At 37.0% G+C, this 25,534-nt stretch overlaps 1 protein-coding gene and 1 long non-coding RNA gene across 4 annotated transcripts; one reads left to right on the top strand and one right to left on the bottom strand.

The window, feature by feature from the left end:
• Positions 1-1,655: 1,655 nt before the first annotated feature.
• Positions 1,656-7,380, top strand: LOC127443477 (uncharacterized). Its single transcript, XR_007897667.1, has 3 exons — positions 1,656-1,836; positions 2,531-2,585; positions 7,246-7,380. It is a non-coding gene; the product is annotated as an uncharacterized LOC127443477 (long non-coding RNA).
• Positions 6,651-18,199, bottom strand: LOC127443459 (C3a anaphylatoxin chemotactic receptor-like). 3 transcript variants are annotated; one of them, XM_051702097.1, is made up of 3 exons: positions 18,107-18,194; positions 17,649-17,990; positions 6,651-12,126 (listed from the first exon to the last, which is right to left on the bottom strand). In XM_051702097.1, the coding sequence occupies exon 3, from the start codon at positions 12,117-12,119 to the stop codon at positions 11,025-11,027; it is 1,095 nt and encodes a 364-aa protein (XP_051558057.1). In that variant the 5' UTR covers positions 12,120-12,126; positions 17,649-17,990; positions 18,107-18,194; the 3' UTR covers positions 6,651-11,024. The 3 variants fall into 3 exon arrangements, with proteins under 3 accessions (XP_051558057.1, XP_051558058.1, XP_051558055.1); XM_051702098.1 differs by having other exon boundaries at positions 17,716-17,990; XM_051702095.1 differs by lacking the exon at positions 17,649-17,990 and having other exon boundaries at positions 18,107-18,199.
• Positions 18,200-25,534: the final 7,335 nt, after the last annotated feature.

Here is a 25,534-nt window from a genome sequence, read left to right as displayed (position 1 = left end):
AGCAATATGATTAGATCACATGTGACAACAGTTTAGCATGCTGCAGCTTGTAATGTTCCTTCTGGAAAATACTACAGTTTCACTCTTTATTTTTGTTTTTGTTTTTTTAGAATAGTGGCAGTATATTATGGAAGCCAATTTCTGCCACATAAAAAAAGTGATTTGGTAATTAAAAATTATCTCAATTTTGACTTTCTCTTAAATATGACTTTAATCTCATAATTTTGACTTTTAACCCATTAAGCTCGGATGGGCTTTGAATTGTCAACATATTAATAACTACAATCTTGACCAGCACAAAATAGGTATCATTTGAAAGTTTAGAAGCTCTACTTTACAATGCATGTAGACATTATGACCAAAACTGATCAAGTGCTTTGAAATTTGCAGACAAATCAGAAGTGTTCCGTTTTGATCATTTATTAATAATTTTGCACTGTACATATTATTGCAATCAGTAAAAATATCAATCTGATCAAAGAGTCATGTGTCATATGTTGTTTGAAAGCTCTCAAAGAGTAGAATACAACCAGCCTATTTGTTTAACTCACTGACAAAAATATAGTGAGTAATAGCTAAGTATATGGCTTTGACAATTATAGTGGTGTTGCTTATTTGCTGCATTTTCGCTTATAACTTTACTGAACATAAACGGAACATAAAATATACCATTACTTAGATGAGGTGATTATCTTTCAAACGAGTCCACACACAAGATAATCAGATGTATAGATCATTAGATAATCCACATGAAGCACAATGTTACATATGACCACCAGGAGATGGCGCCAAATACATGACACAGACTCAATGATGACTCAAGTGACACAGAATGAAACTCATTCTGTGATATCTCATTACTAAAATCATGTCTGCATGTTATGTAAACCTTTAGTCATTGTTGTGTTTGTATGTGTAATTAGTTCTTATGTACAATTATTATGTTTTATTTGTTTGGAGATGTTTTGGACACTATGATAAATTATTTTTGTAATGCTATAACTTTTGATTGCTTTGTTGAATCAACACGATTTTTCTCAGATACAGTTGACATGAAAAAAAAAGCTGTTTTTTGGAGCCACCTTATTTACACCCAGATATATATAATGGGAAAATTGAAAAATAAGGAAAAAGTAAATTTTTGGCTCAATTTTTTTTTTTTTTTTTCAGTAGTTTCTTAGGCTGAGAGTTTCAGAATGTATCATAATCTATATCATTATATGTATATGTTTTCATTACAATGATATCAAACACTTGACCCTCAATGTTTTTTGTTTGTTTGTTTATTGTCGAGTTATAAAAAAAAATGCGTACCATCCCTTCTCAAAATGGCCGTAAAAAAGTGACGGTTCTTTCACTGCGTATGCGCAGATCAGTTCCCGCTCTAAATCGTTTGCCGCGAATCTGGTGAGTATTGAAGTTTTCAAAGGAAATTTTAAAGAGTCTTGTTATTACAGTTATGCATGCCCCAAAACATGGTTTTATCATGTTACCGATATTCTTGAACGAAGGCCTTGGTATTACCAGGGCATATGTTCAAAAACACCTGGCATTATCATGCTGTCTTGTCAAAAATATAAATAAAAATAAACATGGTGAAATCATGGTACTTTAGAGTTACTTATTTGATTTATCTTAGTGATCTTCTTGCAATCTTGTCAGATTTTGGCTTGGGATTCCCTGAAGTTATCAAATCTCAGTTTATGTATTTGTTTCTTATAACTTTCAGTTTTGACACATTGATCATCATTATGAAACCAGCCCGAGGGTCAGGAATGGGCTTCCACCTGGGGCCCCAGAGGAGCTGCAGAGAGGAAGACACATAAGAGATCTCAAGTGAGATGCAGCTGCTTAGAACTAAACAACTTTTCATTGAAAATGTATATAAAATTATTAAAGATAATCATATCCAGTCATTAACATCTCTCAAAGTAAGGATAACCCAGCATTCAGTGTAAGAGAGTTTGGGGCCACAGCATTTTCTCTACTTTTTATGTTCGCCGATTATGTATGTTTTTATGCCTAACATTCAGATTTTTGTTGTTACGAATTGTGCAAATTTTAAATGTCACCAAGGTAACACTTTCTAGCTGACTGACAAAGATGATGTTTTATGAAAAAATTGATTTGTGAAATTTCTAAACACATCCAATTTTTTTGCCATATGTTATTATGCTAACATTTTGTTGCAAAATAATGCAAGTGAAATGCACTGTACAGCCCTGATATAGATTCATTTATAGCTGACACTGAGGTACATTAAAGCATTTTTTAAATTAGAAATGTTTGATAAAAATTCTGACACATCAAAATGTTGCCAAAAAAGCTGCAAATCATAGCACAAAAAATCCATATAGTTAAGCCCTGTACATAAATATACAGTACATATACGTAAATAAATGGAGATGAAAACAGCAATAGAATTTTTATTTTTAAAAGTCATCACCGGTAAGTCTTAGCTGATTGATGTTTGATAATATTTGCGATGAAATATGTAAAACAACATTTTTACAACTATGTGTGTTTTTAGAAGTCTAGGCCCAGTGTTGAATGCTCACATCCGGAGCAGTCAAAGAAAAACTGCGGTAAGTTGAGAAATATTTGGAGATGTCTGTACTTGACTACACTGGCAGAATTGTTGCATAAGTTGAGGTTCTTCTGAAATGTGAGATGACTGACAAATTTTCTTGTTTAAGAAAGTTTGCCAAAAACAACAGCTTTCTTTTGTCTTTCCTTTAAAGTTCAAAATGCACATGACTGCACTGTAAAATCTAGTTAGTTGACTAGGTTTTTTAAGGCAGTCGATTTCCATGCTTTTCCCTAAGTAAACATACTTATTTGGCTCAAGTAAAGTGAACTTAATTATTTAAGTACAGTTTACTAGTTACAAGTAAACTTAACTCATCTGTGATTAAAGTATAATTGTTTTTATTTATTTATATTGAGATATAGCACATCTTATACAGTATAATATAAATTTTGACTGGACTCTAGGTTACCCATATGGCACATTGGATTCTCCTTAAAGTACAACTGAGTAGAGAAGAATGACTTAAATTGAACAGGCTCAAAGTTCACCAGAGGTAACACTAATCACCCTAATGGTGACTTCAGACAAATCACAACTATCAACCAGCTACAACAAAACAACAATAGTCAGAAGAATTAAAACTATATTCACTTTTTAATAACAATTATTATATTTTTCCATAAGTTCTCTTGTCTTGACCAAACATAAGTTATTCAAGTGCAAGGGCTTATGCGTATCCCAGACAGCTGCAATTTTATACTTATTTTGAGTTAGTAGTACTCGATGCCAAAGTTTAACCCTTTTAGCTCGGATGGGCCCGCCAGCAAATCGTGAGAAAAGAAAATAATCGTCAAAATATTAACTACAGTCTTGACCAACACAAAATAGGTATCGTTTGAAAGCTTAGAAGCTCTGCTTCCCAATGCATGTAGACATTATGACCAAAACTGAACAAGTGTTTTGAAATTTGCAGACAATTCAGAAGTGTTCCATTTTAATAATTATTTCAAAAATAGCACTAATAAAAATAAGCCGCTAAAATATAATTTTACTCTCGATGGATGTACTGTTATGTCGTCTTCTACAGCGAAGAACTTTGGTGTTATATTTTATACCAATCTGTCCTTTGAAAATCAACTTACCAATGTTTGTAGAACAGCATTCTTCCACCCCAGAAATATTACTAAATTACGACACATGCTCTCTGTTTTGTCGGAATTGATTAGAAGGAAATTTCTGGCCATCCAATCTTTGTTTTCATTGATACACTCTGCTAATTTGGAGAATTGTGAATTTTCGTTGGGTTTCGAAGAAATATAAAGTTGGGTATCGTCGGCATTACAGTGGAAACTTATTCCATGATTCCTGATAATATCTCCCAGGGGAAGCATATATAAGGAGAAAAGCAGAGGCCCTAAAACTGATCCCTGTGGCACTCCATACATAACTTTTGTTTGATTTGATAATTCCTCGTTGAAATAGGACCTAAACCATGCTATTGCAAGTCCACTAATGCCAACATAATTCTCCAGCCTATTCAAGAGAATGTCGTGATCTATCGTGTCAAAGGCAGCACTAAGATCTGAAAGCACTAGAAGAGAAATGCAGCCGCGATCAGATGATAAGATGTAACTCTGATAAGTGCAGTCTCTGTACTGTGATGGGGCCTAAATCCTGACTGAAATTGTTCATACATACTATTTCTCTGTAGAAATGAACATAGTTGGGAGGACACTACCTTTTCTAGTATTTTCAACTTAAATGGGAGACTTGAAATCGGTCTGTAATTAGCCAAATCTCCAGGATCAAGCTGTGGCTTCTTTATAAGCGGTTTGATAACTGCCATTTTAAAGTTTCTTGGGACATGCCCTAAGGACAGTGAGGAGTTAATAATATTAAGAAGAAGTTCTGAGATTACAGGGAATACCTCTTTTAAGAGCTTAGTTGGTATTGGATCTAACACACATGTTGTGGCTTTTGATGTTTCGATAAGTTTTTTTTTTAGCTCTTCATGACCTATGACAGCGAAGGATTGAAGTTGCTCGTGAGGAAAATTATGAGACACTGTTTCCTGAGGTGCTGTGACAGATGATTGCATAGTTCCAATTTTATTTCTGATTATTTCAATTTTATCAGTAAAGAAATTCATGAAGTCATTACTATTGTGCTGCGACGGAATATCTAGTTCAATCGATGCTTTATTCCTAACCAGTTTATCCACAGTACTGAATAAACACTTAGGATTGTTGTGGTTATTTTCTAAATTTTGCTAAAATATGCTGACATGGCAGCTTTTAGTGCCTGTCTATAGCTACAGACACTATCCTTCCATGCACCACGAAATACTTCTAATTTTGTATTCTTCCACTTGCGCTCCATTTTCCGAGCTGCTCTCTTGAGGGCGTGAGTGTGATCATTGTACCATGGTGTGGGGCTTTTTTCTTTAATCTTCTTTAATCGAAGGAGGGCGACACTATCAAGAGTGCTAGAGAAGACTGTATTTATATTTTCTGTTATTACATCAAATTCTTGTGTATGTGAGACAATTCTGGAAGATTATTAGTGAAACTATCTTTAGTGGTCGAAAGAATAGTTCTACCTGAATGATAGCATGGTGTAGATTGAGTAACATTAGCTGACTGCAGCAAACAAGAGACGAGGTAATGATCTGAGATGTCATCGCTCTGCGGCAGAATTTCTATAGTATCAACATCGACTCCATATGACAGAATTAAATCTAGCATATGATTATGGCGATGAGTTGGTCCTGTCACATTTTGTCTGATGTCAAGAGAGTTGAGAATATCGATAAATGCTAATCCCAATGTGTCATTTTTATTATCTATGTGAATGTTGATCTATATACTGTAGCAAGGGCAAAAGATGACATATTTTTTCATTATTAGTTTTGCATTAGCCAGCACTTGTAAATTTGATCTGATGTCAGATGCCCGAGCCCCCGAAATGCATTTAAAAATAGTGGCTGGAGTCTCTATTTCCACGTTCCTTACAATAGAATCACCAATTACTAGGGCTCTTTCAACATGATTCTCAGTAGGTGCATCACCGAATGGGGAGAATCGATTGGAAACCCTAACAGGAACGGGAGAGTGGTGTTGCTTTGCTGAGCGAGTATTTCGCCGAGATATCGCCCAAACGCCCTGCTGCGGGGTCTCTACAGCCAGAACCAAAGTGTGTGTGTTGCTCGCTGTACTACCCGCATCCGAAACAGTATCTACCGGCTTTTCTTTCTCACTGACCTCCACTAGCATTTGGATGCGTGTCTCTAACTCATTAACCTTCTCCATCAGCCTGACTAATTCCTTACATTTATCACATGTAAATCCCTCATTGCTGACGGAAGAAGCTATAGTAAACGTGGCATGTAATGCAGGAAGAAATAACATGAGCGGATGCCATGACTTAATGCAATTGTTCGTTTTTGTTGTTGTGGTTGTTCTTGAGCAGCGAGGGTTTGAGATCGATGTGGTTTGATATGGTTCCTAATCAGCAGATGTTTGAGATTGATGCAATAATCCATGTAAAACACAGTGGATAAAACGTATGCATGCAGTCGAGACCCCAGATGTAGACAAGTGAAAAAAAAAAATAAAAAATGAGAGAAACAGTAGAAAAGCGGAAAATATGAAGCACGCTTGAACATGAATAAGCAAGAATATGCAATGCTAAGCAGGCTAGCAAGCTACAAACACAGACTGGAACAGGAAGTCAATGTGTGTCAACCGGAACTGGAAGTCTGTGTGCGTTATATAATAATGTTCAACATGAAGAAAATAACTATTTTCCCATTTTGTGGTTGCGAGTAGAACCTGTCCAATGTTAACTACACAGTGGTTACTCTACAAACTTGAGGTGAAGTTACTGTAGTTCTGAGAAAAGCTCTAGCTCAGATGACCTTTGCTTTAATGATTATTTATCTGAATTTCACTGCATCAGATATTTGTAAGTGTGACTTAAATGTCCAAATTCTTTTTGGAATTTGGGCCAGTGTAGATATTAACTCATGCATGTGGCATTTGACATTACAGTATCTCTGTAAACTTTAAAAGGCTCACAATGTTGGTTTGTACTCATTGGTTTAGTCAAGTGTTTACCATGTTCTCAGACTGGACCAGCTTGTGGTTTTTGACAGTATTATTGTTTATTCATAGACATGAGGTTTTCACAAATTTGTCACCACATCTTCATGGACATATACATACTATAGTGAGACCAGAAATACAAAAGGGTGTTGATCTTCAGAAACTTGCCTTCACCATATATGGAATAGTAACAAAACTGTACAGATGGGCTTGTCACAACCTTTTCGAGAAAAGAAGTTTCAACATTTAACAATCTACTTCTTGCAAGTGTTGTGCAAGTGCATTTATGCTAATCTGAACATGTTTGAAACCAGGATACAAAATGAACATTCACCAAGCGGTAAATGAGACTAGCAAGTAACTAAAATTGTTGGAAAGTAATTTTCTTGTAAAATAGCAGCATAATAGTTTCAATGTCAGATCAATGAGTGGAGCAATAGTCTGATTTTAGCTGTTTTTAAAATTGATATCTGACATAAACAAGTTAAATAAAAGAGAAAAAAAGCAATGTTAAAGGTTAAAGTTTGGAAAGCAAAGTTTAAGTTAATTTTGGACCCTGTGTGCAACATGCAGAATTATTAATGCCAAACTAACATGTGATTTTTCTTTCAGGAGCAGCTCATGAAGATAGTACCCAATCCCTCAGCAGTGGTCAAAGCCCTTCAGACAGCTCCATTAGTTGGAGATGTGAGGGCGTTGCTGGAACTTGCACACAAACAGGTGGATGCAGTACAGGCTGCAAATAGTGACGAAGCCCTGGACTGACACGCCAAAACACTGGCATTTCCGCCACAGAAATAGACCCTAGACACTCTATTTTTTCCCATTATGACAACAGTTGTTAGACAAAATATTTGCTTGCTTATTTCAAAATTACACATAACATTCACAAAATAACATTCATATCAAGAAGGGCTGGGCAACATGACGATATGTATCGTGGCGATGATATAAAGTGTTAATCTATAGAGATTTTGCTATATCATGTATTTCACAATATGTAAACATCCATGTGCACACCATGAGTATATCTATCAGTTGGCAGGGCTTCACTTGAGACTGAGAGGTTATATGCAAGCACTGTCAAGGAATTATGCAGACAAGCAACAAGCAATTTGCACACGGCAATTCTGATCTTGTGGGCCGATACTGAGCGCTTTATAGCGGAAGATGCAGCATCTGTACTTCTGCATCAGTTGATCATTATTTGATGAGTTATTGCTGATATCATAGATAGAAATGTGAAGAAAATTAAGAGGAGCTTTTTTTTTTTTAACCCTTGTGCTGTCTTTAAATTTTTTACCTAATTTTGTGTTCCCGGTCAAAAATGACCGGCTTATTCAAAATTGCTTTTAAATCTCTCATTATGCTATATTATTACCAAATACTGGATTAGATCTTTTTGTCAAGTTGTTTTCTTTCAATTAGCACAGGTTTTGTATTTCTTTTTGGAACTTATTGATCGTAGGCCTCATTGACCTGAGCTTATGCACCTCATTTTTGAGTGAAAAAAAGCATTATTTGTGTATAATTTTGACTATATATATTTATATATATATATATATATATATATATATAAATTAAAACATTCTGTACTATTTATCAAACTAGTGTGCTTTAATGTTTAATTAGGAAGATTGTTTTGAAACACTTTTATTAGTAAATAATGGCATAAAGTCTCACTTGTGGTGTTCCTGGTCAAAAATGACCGGCCTAATATAAATAGCTTATAAATCTCTCATTATGCTATATTATCACCAAATATGGGATTAGATCTTTTTATCAACATGTTTTCGTTCAGTTAGGACAGGTTTTGTATTTCTTTTTGGAATTTATTGATCAAAGACCTCATTGATCTTAGCTTATGCACATAATTTTTTAGTAAAAAAACAAAAAAAGCATTATTTGTGGATAATTTTGGCAATATTTAATAAAATGTGAAAAATGTGACATTCTGTTCTATTAATCACACTAGTGCATCAAAGATTTTATATTATACAAAATGGCACAAAGTCACACTTGGGGTGTTCCTGGTCAAAAATTATGATGTTTTCTTATGGTATTAATTTTTGTCAAAATAACCCATAAAGAATGCTTTTAGTCCAATATTTGGTGATAATAGAGCATTATGAGAGATTTATAAGCACTTTTTAATAGGCCGGTCATTTTTGACCGGAAACACTAAAAGTGTGAATTTGTGCCATTTTGTACAAAATAAAAGCATTTCAAAATAAACTTCCTAATTAAACATTAAAGCACACTAGTTTGATAAATAGTACAGAATGTTTTCATATATATATATAGCCAAAATTATACACAAATAATGCTTTTTTCACTCAAAAACCGATGGTCAGTGAGGCCTACGATCAAAATCTGTGCTAATTTAAAGAAAACATTTTGACAAAAAAATCTAATCCAATATTTGGTAATAATATACCATAATGAAAGATTTATAAGCAATTTTTGAGCCGGGAGCACCAAAAAAACCAAACGTGAAAACAAAGTGAAAAAACAAAACCTAAAAAAACAATTAAATTTGGGGGGAAAATTTGATCCCCTGTGTAAGAACCATTCTGAGATAGAACCAATTTTGATACCTTGTGTGAGCAAAGTCAGAAAGTTTTAGTCAAGTAGGATAACATTAACTAGCATTTTCAGGCAAAGAATGTTCTCTTCGAGTCAAAACGAGTGGAAGACAACATGAGGGTTCGACACCATGGAGCAGAAAATTGTAAACTGCAAACTTTCGTGCAACGATAATCACTTGTAGTAATACAAGCAATCTGTTTTACCACCTCAAAATGAAGCACACTAAAAAATATATTATGGAAGCCAAAAAATTGCGCTTCGCATTAGTTTAGCCATATCACCCTGTAGCTCAAGACTGGTTGCCCACTGAAGCTAAGCAGGGTTGAACCTGGTCAGTACCTGGATGGGAGACCTCCTGGGGAAACTAAGGTTGCTGCTGGAAGGGGTATTAGGGAGTCCAGCAGGGGGTGTTCACCCTGCGGTCTGTGTAGTTCCTAATGCCCCAGTATAGTGATGGGGACACTATACTGTAAAAAGGCACCATCCTTTGGATGAGACCTTAAACTAAGGTCCTGACTCTCTGTGGTCATTAAAAATCCTAGAGCATTTCTTGTAAAGAGTAGGGGTGTAACCCTGGTGTCCTGGCTAAATTCCCCCCATTGGCCCATCTCAGTCATGGCTTCCTAATAATCCCCATCCACTAACTGGCAAATAACTTTTTATTTTATAAAAAATTCTTTGTTTCATTAGTTTCATCTTGAGTTTCTTGTGGAAGGTTTAAAATAATAATATTGTTCAACAACACGTAAAACTGAAACGTGGCATAATGTGAAATTGAGAATTATGGTAAGTCTGATTTAAAACAGAGTGTATATTTATTTATTTATTTATTTATTGTTTTTTTTTGTTTGTCAAGTTCCAAATAAAAAGAAATTTATATAAGAGGAAGTAGTTTTCATATATAAAGTATTTAATTCCCTATCGGATTTCACCAAAATAGACAATACAATATGGTTATTTAATATATTAAACCATTTTTGTAGATTTCCCAGAAAGAAAGAAAAATACTATATTATAATATATATTGTTATCATGGTATAAATTGACATATCATGATATAAGATTTTGGTCATATTGGCCACCCCTAATGTCAAGCAAAAAATATCAAAACAACCTCTAGAATTCAGTTATCATTTTGGGAGTCTCTCTGCTCTTTGAACGGCTTTATTCAGTAAGTTGATCAACAACATGTTCTATTAAGTCATAGTTTTAAAGATATAGATTTGTCAAGTTTGCATCAGTTCCGCGCTTCACATTCTTTGCTTCATGTCTGTTCTGTTGTTGTAACCTTTGAAACTGAAAGGTTAACTGTTTCGAATGGTTTCGCCAAAAATGTGGCTTACCTCAAAACATAAGACCATTTTCAAGAACATTCCCTGGGCTTTATTAATCGTTAAATTATGCCCAATAATAAGGTTACATAGGCCTTTTGTCACTGTACTTTATTGTAGACCTTTGTAAGGTAACCCTTGTCTTGAAATGCTTCTTTTGTTTGCAGTTAGGTCCTAATATGCAAAGGCAGAATAATTGCATTAAGAATAAAAAGCCTATCAAGACTCCAAAATACTGTATGTCCATTGAATGGTTGTAAAATGTCCCAGTCTCTTTTATGTGATGTGAAGTAGATCACACTACACCATGTGTTCTATCCCTGCCCATTGTTAATATGATCAGCTAGGCAATTTCCATCAAAGCTGTCCAGATGCTGAGCCAACAAGCAGATCTTCTAGTCCAACTTGACTTACTGTAATGTTGACCTGGTAGCAGATCAGATATTTACAGTAAACCACTTAAAGAACCCCCTACAACTGGGAGTCTCTTCTCCGTAAGGACTTTCTTCGTAAAGATTCTGACATTTCATCATTGAAGACTCGCTCGATTGTCGATAGAAGTGAGGCGCGAACGGTGCTGCCTAGTCCTCGAGCTGCAAACACATACAGAATGGGGTTTAGCACACTCTTGATGTAAACCAGAAATAGTGCCACGTACGCACCCCCAATTGCCCCCTTGTTCAGCTTCTTCCAGTTTGAACCGTTATGTGAAAGAGCCTTTAGGAAGCGGCAGGTGAAGTACGGCACCCAGCAGGTAAGGAAAAGGAGCATGGTGAGGAACAGTACCCGGTACAGGCGTGTTAGCCGTTGGGATGTGTAACCTGGTCCAGATGAAGTGGTAGGAGATGACACCGGGGATGTAGCAGCTCCAGTTTCAGTCTTCTTTGCGCAAAACAACACCGCAATATTGCAGGACAAAAAGATCACCAGAGGTAGCAAGAAGCCTGCCATGGTCTCCACCACAACCAAGGCTTGTCCAGCTCCTAAATCACTTTCTATGCAGGCGGTGCGGTTCTCATATACATAGAGTTTAGCTGCATATATGTAGGGCAAAGCCAGGACTGCAGCTAACACCCAGATTGCAGCACAGGCTAGTAACACAGCCCAGCGTGGGCGCCTCAGTCGAGCCCAGACAGGTCTGAGAAGACACAAGCAGCGCTCCACTGCGACAGCGCACAGCAAGAATGCACTTGCATACAATCCAAGGCAGCGTAAGAACATAATCAGCTTGCATACTGGTTCCCCCAATGTCCAGTTGAAGTTGTGCACCAAGTAGGATAGCATTAGCGGAGTACGTAGCAACAGCACCAAATCAGCGAGTGCAAGGTTTACTACATATGTCCGAAAGCTTCCAGCTCCCTGCGTCTCGCTAGTTGCTCCCCTGTTCTGGTGGCGAGCTCGAACCCCCAGCACCCAGACCACCAGACTGTTTAGAAACACACCCACGAAGAAGATTAGCAGCGTCACGATCATCTGCAGGATGCGCATCGCCTCACTGGGGTAGACAGAAGGGGGGTCTGTCACATTGGGGATTGAGGTGGTGTTCATCTGGGCTTTGGAGGACATTGGTTCTCTGTGGAAATACAAAGTCATGTTTATATGAATTCACATGTCCAAACCTGTTTCAACCTGTCCTGGTACGTTTGTAATGTAAGCATTTAATTACGCCAAAGAAACCCAGTCCGTCCAGCTCTGTTTATGTTCTCTGAAAGTCTATATCATGTGAGGCCTTTTGAAACCAGGTAAGGAAGTGGTACGCTGTTTCCTCTTCTTTAAAGTATTATGAAATAAGTGAAGATGCTTATTTCTGAGAGATAAAATCTGGCCATGTCATTGCGCTAAATAATTAGTAAAAAGTATTACAGTTTTATAATGGTGATCTACTAAAGGTACTGAAGGTAGGTAGATTAAGGTAGTAGTGTTTGCTAGGGCAAGCATCACTGTTAGTATTGCTCATGCTCATTAAATCATACTTCTTGTAAGTAACCCAACCTGTCTGCATGAAACTTGGACTTGAATGATTCCTCATGATATCTGACAGCTTATTGAGAAAGAAGTGTGCTCTTACTTTTCTAAGTAACTGGACTTGTGGCTTTCACCTGGTAATCGATAAAATGGCAGACAAAACTCCAAAAATTGACATTAGGCATGCACTGAAACAAAATACTGATATCTGATTATTTGGAACAACATCTGCTGATACGGATAGTTTGGTGGTTTGGCTTTTTTATGCTATCTTGTTTCAAATCACTGATAATGAATTACTTCGAAAGAAATTTTATGAATAACTTTTCTCTCTATGTCTCTACATGTCTTGAATGTTTCAGAGTAACTAGTATCAGTTATAAACCAAAAAATGAGCCCATTTACATGCATATTTAAAAAATCAGACAAAGCAAGAAAACTGCATTAACATGAGTTTAAATAATCATGCTATTCTCTATAAAGCGTGAAGAGGCATGCGCACAACATGTGCACGTTGGATAAGCCAGTAAGAAAGCCGGTAAAGGTGCTTACATGCAACGCAAAATCTGGGTAATGGGCAAACTTAAGCCATTAAATGAAAGCCATTTATGCATAATCGGTGTAAGATTGTGCATGTAAACATGTTAATTGAAACAAAAAACACATTATTAACTCACTTGAGCGTGTTTACATGCACACAAATACGCTGATAACTCCCAAAAGTCCGTTTATTTAAAAAATCAAACAAAGCAAGAAAACCGCTTTAACATTAGTTCATTAAATAATCGTGATATTCTGTCAAACCATGAAGAGGCATGCGCACAACACATGCACATATTGGATAAACCGGTAAAAACGCCAATAAAGGAGTTTACATGCAATGCAAAATTGGGGTAATGAGCAAAAATCTACCCATGTCGCTTGGTTTATTCTTAAGCCGTTAATGTCCTTACACCAATAAATTAAAGGCGTTTGTTGCGTTTACATGACCACGCACGTTGTCGGCTTATTACACAAAATTGGTGCAAGAACGTTTATTGCGTTTACATGACCACACGTTGTCGGCTTATTACGCAAAATTGGTGCAAGAACGTTTATTGCGTTTACCTGACCACACACGTTGTCGGCTTATGATGCATAATCGGTGCAAGAACGTTTATTGCATTTACATGACCACACACGTTGTCAGCTTATGATGCATAATCGGTGTAAGAACGTTTATTGCGTTTACATGACCACACGTTGTCGGCTTATTACGCAAAATTGGTGCAAGAACATTTATTGCGTTTACTTGACCACACACGTTGTCGGCTTATGATGCATAATCGGTGCAAGAACGTTTATTGCATTTACATGACCACACACGTTGTCAGCTTATGATGCATAATCGGTGCAAGAACGTTTATTGCGTTTACATGACCACACGTTGTCGGCTTATTACGCAAAATTGGTGCAAGAACGTTTATTGCGTTTACATGACCACACATTGTCTGCTTATTACGCATAATTGTTGCAAGAACGTTTATTGCGTTTACCTGACCACACACGTTGTCGGCTTATGATGCATAATCGGTGCAAGAACGTTTATTGCGTTTACATGACCACACACGTTGTCGGCTTATGATGCATAATCGGTGCAAGAACGTTTATTGCGTTTACATGACCACACACGTTGTCGGCTTATGATGCATAATTGTTGCAAGAACGTTTATTGCGTTTACATGACCACACACGTTGTCGGCTTATGATGCATAATTGTTGCAAGAACGTTTATTGCGTTTACATGACCACACACGTTGTCGGCTTATTACGCATAATTGGTGCAAGAACGTTTATTGCGTTTACCTGACCACACACGTTGTCGGCTTATGATGCATAATCGGTGCAAGAACGTTTATTGCGTTTACATGACCACACACGTTGTCGGCTTATGATGCATAATTGTTGCAAGAACGTTTATTGCGTTTACATGACCACACATGTTGTCGGCTTATTACGCATAATCGGTGCAAGAACGTTTATTGCGTTTACCTGACCACACACGTTGTCGGCTTATGATGCATAATTGTTGCAAGAACGTTTATTGCGTTTACATGACCACACACGTTGTCGGCTTATGATGCATAATTGTTGCAAAAACGTTTATTGCGTTTACATGACCACATACGTTGTCGGCTTATGATGCATAATTGTTGCAAGAACGTTTATTGCGTTTACATGACCACACACGTTGTCGGCTTATTACGCATAATTGGTGCAAGAACGTTTATTGCGTTTACATGACCACACACGTTGTCGGCTTATGATGCATAATCGGTGCAAGAACGTTTATTGCGTTTACATGACCACATACGTTGTCGGCTTATGATGCATAATTGTTGCAAGAACGTTTATTGCGTTTACATGACCACACACGTTGTCGGCTTATTACGCATAATTGGTGCAAGAACGTTTATTGCGTTTACATGACCACACACGTTGTCGGCTTATGATGCATAATCGGTGCAAGAACGTTTATTGCGTTTACATGACCACACACGTTGTCGGCTTATGATGCATAATCGGTGCAAGAACGTTTATTGCGTTTACATGACCACACACGTTGTCGGCTTATTACGCATAATGAGTGCAAGAATGTTTATTGCGTTTACATGACCACACACGTTGTCGGCTTATGATGCATAATCGGTGCAAGAACGTTTATTACGTTTACATGACCACACACGTTGTCAGCTTGTTACACATAATCGGTTAAGTACGTGCATGTAAACGCGCTCATTGACATTATTCACTCACATTAACTGAATAGCCTTTTAGGTTCACATTAAAGTGGTCAGATGTCTTAATTTTTTTTATGTTCTTAACTCAGATTGACTGAATTATAAATGATGAAGCTGAAGCAGCCTACGCTTTACCAACTTCCTTGCTGGGTCGAGCTTTAAGGTGAGTAATCAAATTAGTCGTGTTAAAAGTTTTAAAGGTAGTTCCACCACATAAAGGTATCCTAGCAGTGCAAAGATTACAAATTGCAACGCCGCTGTCATTGTCACCCAATTTAAAGTTTATTTTGAGTTGTAGACTAATTGTCGGATACATTTTTCCACCCCCTTCTGATCATTGGCCGTTTTTAAACAATGTCCGATTTTGTCCAAAATATTGCTTTTTATCAGCCAATACATTAGTGCATCTCTAGTTGTCACTAACTAGGTTTCCATCCAAGGGTTTTTTTTGCGACAAAAGGTGTACCGCATCAAAAAGTTTACCAATATAGCTGATGGAAACGCAAATTATCGCTAGAATTTCACAAGTATCGACATAATATTTTTCCATTTAACTCTAGTGCATAAACTCTGTGTCGATATTTAAAATATCATGAAAAACTGGTTTGGAAACACTTTTTGTCGAGAAAATAGGCATTAACGCAAAAATATAGTGTCACATGACAGATTTTACCCCAATCGTTAGCCTGTGTTAATCATGATAACAAGATATACATCCTTGAAAGCCAGTTTATTGTACGTGAAGCATTACACACACTGTTATGGATTGGTCTTAATGGCATACCTGCACAGATCCGATGCTGCAAACACATCTGCATCATGACACTTCCAGGAGTGCCAACACAAATATCTCGTATTATGCACCTGTCATCGATAAGTGCAAGGAGAACAAATGAATGGCCACTGTTTGTGATTAATTTAATTGTGGTAGCCATCTGTTTATTTACTCCTCACCGTTCAAAATAATAAACGGCAGTCACAGAATTAGCCCATAATACAAAACACATATAATTTCTGTGCACAAAGATGTTTTAAATTAAAAATAAATACACAAACTAGGAGAAAAGCTTCAGTGTGCTTCTTTGGAACACTAACATATATCCCAATTCTATAAAATTATTGTTTAGCTTACTTTTGAAAAAATGACGGCAAAATTCCCTGAATTAAATAAAATAAATTACCAAACAAAAAAATAATATTCTATATAATTGACTTTTCTTTACACACACTTAAATTAGCTTTACCCTGTTCTGTAGATGAATAAAGTTATCTGAATGACATTCTCAGAATGTTCTAGACTTTTTTCAAGACTATAAACTATCAGATTTGTCCAATGCTGAGTTCACTTTCAGAAAACGAGCTTTTGAACATTTTAAAACGTTTAAATATTTTAAATCTAACCCTCTTTACCTCGGATCGCATTTGCTGAGCTGCTTCAGAAAATGTAAATTGCATTATGACACTAAAATTAATTTTAGATGACAATCAAGTTCAGTTGATCGTTAAACGTTGCTGGAGAAATACGCGGGACATAATGCAGTTGTGATGGCGATGCTTTAGATTAGATGATTGTTCAAAATATCTTATTGAATATCAGGAATGTATCATATATGTAAACTCTGATATTACACTGCATCAATGTTTCTTTAATATCTGTGCACACAGCATATACACATCGATGGATGCTCCTTATATTAAGACCGAAAATTTCCCCACTACTTGGTGCAGGTTGCCTTCTTGAACAGGGCCATGACGATTGGCTTTCGGGTCATAACCAGTGGCAACCTGCGATAGACGCAACATCAGGACCGATATTACAGTCCTATCAGAAGGGCAACAGCTCTCTTCTGATTGCATTTATTTGTGAAATTAAAATGACAGTAAGCTGTCTAATTTTGATGAATTGTCTCAATACTCTCTCCATTTTACAAAGACTTCGGGGGGCAAAAATTAGGGACATCTGAGATGCAAAAGGAACACAATTAGCGATAAACACACATTTCTGTATGCAAACGGCTTAAGGGCAGATTTCTTTTGTGATAAACCAAAACTTATGCGACAAAGTGTTTTTTTAAGCATGACGTCATCTCACACACCATTTTTATCGATAAAAGGCCATTTGAATAGAAACAGGCAAAAGACAGCAAATTTCGCAAACATTAATTTACGCATTTTCACTTTGTCGATAACAAAACAGTGCGAAAAGTGGATGGAAACTAGGTTAATTGACAGAGGAACCTCAGCCATATCTAGGGAATATCAAAGAGACTTGAGGGTGGGTTCAAGTCTAACCTCCAAGAACACCTTAACAAACAACCACTTAGAACCCACTAGAGACCATTTAAAATACCTTAGCAATGGATTAACATTTGAATAAAGCTGTCAGGCGAACTCCATCACAGGCAAGCACCACTCACGTTTTCTTCAGAAATGTCTAGTTCAGTTCTCCTGTTAGACACAAATGATCCTCTTTGATTCTTACTCCTCTGTGAATGTACATCTAAAGTGAAGTAATTAAAGTGGTGTGATGCGTAAAGTGCGTGTCCCTCTGAATGGCAAGTCTTAGGAATTTTCACGCTTATCTCCCGAGGCCATAGCAACAGTTCATCAACAGCTGTCCTACCATTCACAGCCTGTTTACACACATCCATAATGCATCCCTGGAATGTGAACACACCTTCAGCACCTTCATCTACAGTGTTCATTAGGAAAGAGAGCTTTAATGAAAGTCTTCTATCTTCAGTTCTCCAAGAAGCAGTTCATTAATATCATAGAGATGTTTATGGAGTTAGTAGGAGTATGTCTTACCTTCTTTTGAAGCTCTGGTCAACCTGTGTGCATTGACTTTGAGATCTGAGGGCTTTGGCAGTAGTTGGTGATGATGACTGAGCTGATGGTTGAAAAAACTAAAACTAAAAGAGGGAGTGTTTTAAGTGTTGGCCTGTCAGTGAAATCAGTATGGGAGTGTCTCGTTTTGATTGCAACATAAATGGATAGTCACTAGTTTTTTCTGTCATAATGACACTAAATTTAGTCCTCAATTGTCATTGATTTACCACATTTGTTCATTACTTTGATGTTAAAATAAACAATGGACAACTTTCAAAAGACTAGGTTTTTGTTTGCAGTTTGAGTGTAGTTATATGTTGTATAACAGTTTTTTACATTTTCTGAAGAAAATGTGAATGGTGCATGCCTGTCCAAAACTAACTGGGGGAAAGGCTAGGGGGTGTTCTGAGTGTTTTTAGCACGTTGTTATGCAGTTTCAAGGGTCCGGCAGATTAGAGCTGTGATATCACCTTTCCTTAACAAACTGTATGCCTATGATTTGTGGAATCATTCAAGTCTGTAGCACAAATGGTTATATATGCCACAGCTTAATATTTGTTCAAATAACTAACCCTATGTACAAACAATAATAGTGATATTTGGCTCTAATAATGCATTAAAGTCTAATATGTCTCAATAAGAAATTGTACTTTAAATGCAAATAAACTACTCTAGAAGGGGTTTGTCTAAACTCACACATTCTGTTGGTGTGCTAACCAGTGTTGAAGTGTAAATGTGTGTTACATCATTGCACTGTTGAGACACTGTTAGACAGCACTGAGACCAGCTTTCACTAGAGTCAGCGTTAAACAGAAGGTTTGGTTAGACGGATACCATAAAATATCTGTAGCTTCTCATGTTTTCTCACATTCGGTGAGAAGTGTGTGCAAGACAGTTCTCATAAAAATGTGTATGTTTTCTTTACGTCAAGTATTATATTCTTAAGTATACTGTAAGAATTAAAAGATACTCTAGGCACCATTTGGGGTTCATTAGCTGCTTCACCAGCAGAACCCTCTGGAGATCTTCCAGACACCCTTTCAGTTCTCTGAGAAACTTTCTCATAGTGCTTTGATTCTCCTGAAATATATCTTAAAGTTCATTGAGTACATAAATAGGATATATGAGGCTCCTTTAACCCTTGTGTTGTGTTCGTTTTGTTCTAACACATTTTGTGTTCCCGGTCAGAAACGACCGGCCCACGAAGATTGTTTATAAATCTCACATATTGCATATATTATCACAAGATATTGCATTACATCTTTTTAGCAACTTATTTTTTACTAATTATGACAGGAAGATTCATTGAACTGAGCTTATACCGGTCTAGTGGGTATGGAAGCTGCAGAGTGCCAATTAAAAACGAATGAAGAAATAAATGATCAACCTATTAATTTGAAAATAAAAACATGGATAAATAAACCAATTTCTAAATATACACATTTAAACCTGTTTATTTAATTTAAGTTTAAAAATAAATAATACATTTGTGCATATGTATTTAATTAGTTTAAAATGCAATTAAATGTAACAATTAAATAGCACAATAATAAGTCATTTTTAAATGCATCTTTTAAATTGCGTTTTAAAAAAGCGTTTGGCAATTGCTTTTCTTCATTAATTTTCCAGTTGCTTTTCTTCATCCATTTGACAATCGAGTTTAAAAATGCCATTGGACAGTTGACTCGTGGGAGCAACCAATTAACTTTCGACTCAATTTTAAGACACACCCCCTCTCCCACGTGCTACTCGAAGGAGTTCGTATCATAACTTACAGTAGACTGTCCCGATTCAAACAAGCCCAAATGCAACATAAAATGATCAGTAGATTTTGAAATATTCCTCAAAAAGTGTACATGGAAAGACGATGCACAAGAGGGCACTTAAAACATGATGTATTTGAATGTGTGTGTGTGTGTGCACATGTCCGAGGACCACATATGTGCTCATCTAAAGGATAGGAATGCTCCTGAACACTTCATATTTCTGTATTTTGTAGTCTAATTCATTCATTTCCAATAGCCAGTCATTTTTGTGTAACAAAGTGAAATAAAACCAGTAAAAAGAAAATGGTAAAATTTTTGGGTATATATGAATATTTTTGGCACCATATGTGAACACAATTGGATTAAGTAAAAAAATAAAAAAAATAAAAAAATCATAAAAAAAAGAAAAGTGTTACAGTGAGACACTTAAGGGGGGTTGCACATCGGACGACATGGCGCAAACTAAAATTAGAAACAACTGTTTTCAATGAAGGTACGCACACTGCCGCTGCCTGGCGTCTGTCGGCAGCGCCCAGCTATGACTCCAGAGGCTGCTCAAATTTCTGCCGCGCCACAGAGAGCAACTCACATATTTTCCATAAAATTCAACCCAAATCATTATCAAAGGACGTAGATTATTTACTTTAGCATTCTTCATTCTTGAACAAGGGAAAAACCTTGGTAACTTGTGTGTACTGTCTGTAAACTGAACCATATCGATGTGGCCCGTGTTTGATCCGTGGCATGCCGCTTCTCGTCCGGTGTGCAACCGCCTTTACAATGGAAGTGAATGGGGTCCATTTTTGGAGGGTTTAAAGGCAGAAATGTGAAGCTTATAATTGTATAAAAGCACTTGCATTAATTCTTGTTAAAACTTGTGTATTATTGTAGCTGTAAAGTTGTTTAAATTTTTGTTTGGCTATAACTTTACACAGATGTGGTTAGTAAGTGATTTTATGACAGTAAAATCATGTTAACACACATATTGTTTACGTCTTGTGTCTATACTTTTGAAACAGTGAGTATTTTAATGTTTACAGACTGACCCCATTGACACAGATTTGTGCTTTTTTATAAAAAGAAAAAAAAAAGAAAAGAAAAGGAGGGACTAGTCGAAATTAATTTTTGTGCTAATCAACATTATGACACAAATGCTGTTGATTGAGCTGAACTTGTATTGAACCTTGTGAAAAGGCCCCCAGTGAACAGCTTCATAGAAAATCAAGCCTTAACATCTTTGTCTTTAATTTAAATGTAACTTTTATCTTGCCTGACACATCTTAAATAAATGTGTAACTAACAGAAGTAACCAATAGATGGCATGGTGTCTCCAAACCAAACTCTTCCTATGTGCCATTCCATTCATGGCCAGTAGATTAAGCTGCTGTGCTACTTTTGATCTTGGAAGTGAGCCAGGAAATGCATATGTTTGTAGAGCAATTTAACAGTTAATTGCTATTCAAACATTATTGATCAACAGCATAACAGCTTAAAAAAATCATTTGAAGCCATAATGGAGATTTTGATAATGATAGCTACTCAATATACATCTCATTTTGTGTTGTCACTTTTGAAGTTGTTGACTTGATTTAGATGGCTTAAAACTATGGACAGTGCAGTATAGCAAACAGATAATATTGGAGATAAACAGAAGAGGATCTTAAAAGTTATCTATTCTGTTGTTTTTTTGTGGGTAGTGGTGTGATAAGATAAGTGAACTTTTAATTTAATTAAGATATTCAACTGTGTGTTGACACTGATCACAGCTTTATCATGTGCCATTTGTAAAAAAAGAGATGTGAATGGCAGTTTTCTGCACTATTCTTACACTCAGTCGAGTCCCAGAGGGAGACAAGTTGGTGCACAATGCCCTTGCTAGCCCAGGTTAGTCTGGTATAAGCAGTTCTAGGTTGGTATATTGTGTGATACACTCAAGACCAAATGTCATAAAAAGTGTTGTCAGTCGATATTTTTTTAAATTGCGATTAATCGCAAAATGTTTTGTAGTTAATCATGATTAATCACATACAGTATTTTGAAAATACTGAAATTTTACACCATATATACTTCTTTTCCTGTCAAAATGCATTTATGTCCATCTTAGAAAAGAAAAGAAAACAATATGTAACAATATAATGCTTTGTTTACATTTTCCAAACAAAGACTTCCACAGTATAAAGATAGAAATGCACTAAAATAGCACCAATTCAAGTACATTTACATATATTCATTTAGCAGACACTTTTATCCATTGCAACTTACAAATTCAATGCCTTGAATTTGATGCAAGCAGCCAGTGGCAACCAGTGGCAACCGTTTGATGAAAAAGAACATGACGTGCGCTCTCTTGGGCTCGTTAAAGACCAATACACATTAAAGTAACATTAAATGTTTCCCAAAGTCAAAGTGAGAGTTTGACAAATTGAAAGAACAACTCTCCCCATGAGTTGCATATTCATTGCAATGGGCTTTAAATCCCTTAGACTTTCATCCTCCACAATATTATTCTGCCAGTAGACTGTGGCTATCCGCTTTATTACAGCAATCGTGAAGCTGCGTTCATGATTCACGCCAGTGTCAAGCGCTGTTTTGAACTCCACATGAAAAGCGCTTAGACAAAAATGTCTCATTCTGCATTTAAGAGATACAGTGGTGTGAAAAAGTGTTTGCCCCCTTCCTGATTTCTTATTTTTTTGCATGTTTGTCACACTTAAATGTTTCAGATCATCAAACAAGTTTAAATATTAGTCAAAGATAACACAAGTAAACACAAAATGCAGTTTTTAAATGAAGGTTGTTGTTATTATTAAGGGAAAACAAAATCCAAACCTACATGGCCCTGTGTGAAAAAGTGTTTGCCCCACCTGTTAAAACATAACTTAACTGTGGTTTATCACACCTGAGTTAAATTTCTCTAGCCACACCCAGGCCTGATTACTGCCACACCTGTTCTCAATCAAGAAATCACTTAAATAGGACCTGCCTGACAAAGCGAAGTAGATCAAAAGATCTTCAAAAGTTAGACATCATGCCGAGATCCAAAGAAATTCAGGAACAAATGAGAAAGAAAGTAATTGAGATCTATCAGTTTGGAAAAGGTTATAAAGCCATTTCTAAAGCTTTGGGACTCCAGAGAACCACAGTGAGAGCCATTATCCACAAATGGCGAAAACATGGAACAGTGGTGAACCTTCCCAGGAGTGGCCGGCCGACCAAAATTACCCCAAGAGCGCAGCAACGACTCATCCAAGAGGTCACAAAAGACCCCACAACAACATCCAAAGAACTGCAGGCCTCACTTGCCTCAGTTAAGGTCAGTGTTCATGACTCCACCATAAGAAAGAGACTGGGCAAAAATGGCCTGCATGGCAGAGTTCCAAGACGAAAACCACTGCTGAGCAAAAAGAACATTAAGGCTCGTCTCATTTTTGCCAGAAAACATCTTGATGATCCCCAAGACTTTTGGGAAAATACTCTGTGGACTGACGAGACAAAAGTTGAACTTTTTGGAAGGTGTGTGTCCCATTACATCTGGCGTAAAAGTAACACCGCATTTCAGAAAAAGAACATCATACCAACAGTAAAATATGGTGGTGGTAGTGTGATGGTCTGGGGCTGTTTTGCTGCTTCAGGACCTGGAAGACTTGCTGTGATAAATGGAACCATGAATTCTGCTGTCTACCAAAAAATCCTGAAGGAGAATGTCCGGCCATCTGTTCGTGACCTCAAGCTGAAGCGAACTTGGGTTCTGCAGCAGGACAATGATCCAAAACACACCAGCAAGTCCACCTCTGAATGGCTGAAGAAAAACAAAATGAAGACTTTGGAGTGGCCTAGTCAAAGTCCTGACCTGAATCCTATTGAGATGCTGTGGCATGACCTTAAAAAGGCAGTTCATGCTCGAAAACCCTCCAATGTGGCTGAATTACAACAATTCTGCAAAGATGAGTGGGCCAAAATTCCTCCACAGCGCTGTAAAAGACTCATTGCAAGTTATCGCAAACGCTTGATTGCAGTTGTTGCTGCTAAGGGTGGCCCAACCAGTTATTAGGTTTAGGGGGCAATCACTTTTTCACACAGGGTCATGCAGGTTTGGATTTTGTTTTCCCTTAAGAATAACAACCTTCATTTAAAAACTGCATTTTGTGTTTACTTGTGTTATCTTTGACTAATATTTAAACTTGTTTGATGATCTGAAACATTTAAGTGTGACAAACATGCAAAAAAATAAGAAATCAGGAAGGGGGCAAACACTTTTTCACACCACTGTATTTAAGACTTGCCTTGCTTCTGTGGTAATTAAACTGCGCCTTACTTAGGCTGAAAAATACTTGATTTCTGTCACAAGTTCCATCTAGGCTTGTTTTGCACAACAAATAGCGTTAAGAGGTCCTTTATCCATCACTTCATTACTGGCACTGAATCACTGCTGTGTGTGTTTGTTGTGTGTGTGTCAGTGTACCAACTAGTGTTTATGCTGTATTAACGGTAAATGCGTTAATCACAATTAAGAAAAATCAATGCATTAAACTTCTTCAATTAATCGTATGTATTAACGTGTTAATTTTGATGGCTCTTGTCATAAATCGCCCACTCACATATAACATAGACAAGCTAGTATCAGTCATCAGATGCTGTGTTTCTATTGATTCTTTTTTTCAATCCGTGCATCTTATCACGTGACTTGTTGTGCATGACACCGTGGAGACTCACAGCATGTGGAGGCTCATGCTACTCTCCGCAATCCACACACAACTTACCACATGCCCATTGAGAGTGAGAACCACTAATCGCGACCACAACGAGGTTACCCCATGTGACTTTACCCTCCCTAGCAACCAGGACAATTTGGTTGCTTAGGAGACCTGGCTGGAGTCACTCAGCACGCCCTTGATTTGAACTCGTGACTCCAGGTGTGATAGTTAGTGCTTGCTGAGCTAATCAGGCCCCCAGTTGCTATTGATTCTTTATTAATCGGGCATTTTAGGAGTAGTCACACTGCAGGACTTCGACCCAAAAACTCGTCAGAGGCTAAAGATCATCGCAAGGACAATTGATCGGCCATCTGTCACACTAAATGATGTAAGACTGCCGATTTTGCCCTACGATGACAGAAATCCCTTAGGATTCCCAAAATTTGTTTCAGACAGCAGAATTGTAGAGAAAATCGTACATGTCGCTATGTCTTTTCTAACTGATCGGATTTGCGGTTTTCCTTTTCCGGGTGATCAAAACTCTCAAAAATCCCATAGACTTACATTCATTCATTCAATGTTCAAACGGGCCAACTTTCATACACAGTCTTAAACAATTCAAATGTAAACTAACCCTCACAAGGCCCACTGTATCTACAGTATATAGCTAGCTAGTCTAAGGTCTGTGTAAGGGCCCCCCCATTGGTCCAGTAGAGTGGTGAAGGTTTCTGCACATTCGTCTTTTCGGGCACGTGTGGTTGTAGCTTCTTAAACTATTTGGTTTAGTTTAGACCGAATCTGACTCCATTATTAATTTTATCTGACTCCAATTGTAAAAGACCTCGAATTAAGGTTAGGACTCCAATTACTGTCAGATTGGCCATTCTTTGAGAGTCTATCTCGATTTTGTTACTTGATAATTCTAGTCAATAGAGCGCAACAGTGCC

The sequence above is a fragment of the Myxocyprinus asiaticus genome, chromosome 7, assembly GCF_019703515.2.
Source record: "Myxocyprinus asiaticus isolate MX2 ecotype Aquarium Trade chromosome 7, UBuf_Myxa_2, whole genome shotgun sequence".
Classification (NCBI taxonomy): domain Eukaryota; kingdom Metazoa; phylum Chordata; class Actinopteri; order Cypriniformes; family Catostomidae; genus Myxocyprinus; species Myxocyprinus asiaticus.
The sequence above is the reverse complement of the archived record's forward strand: the minus strand, read 5'-3'. Positions and strand labels throughout refer to the sequence as shown.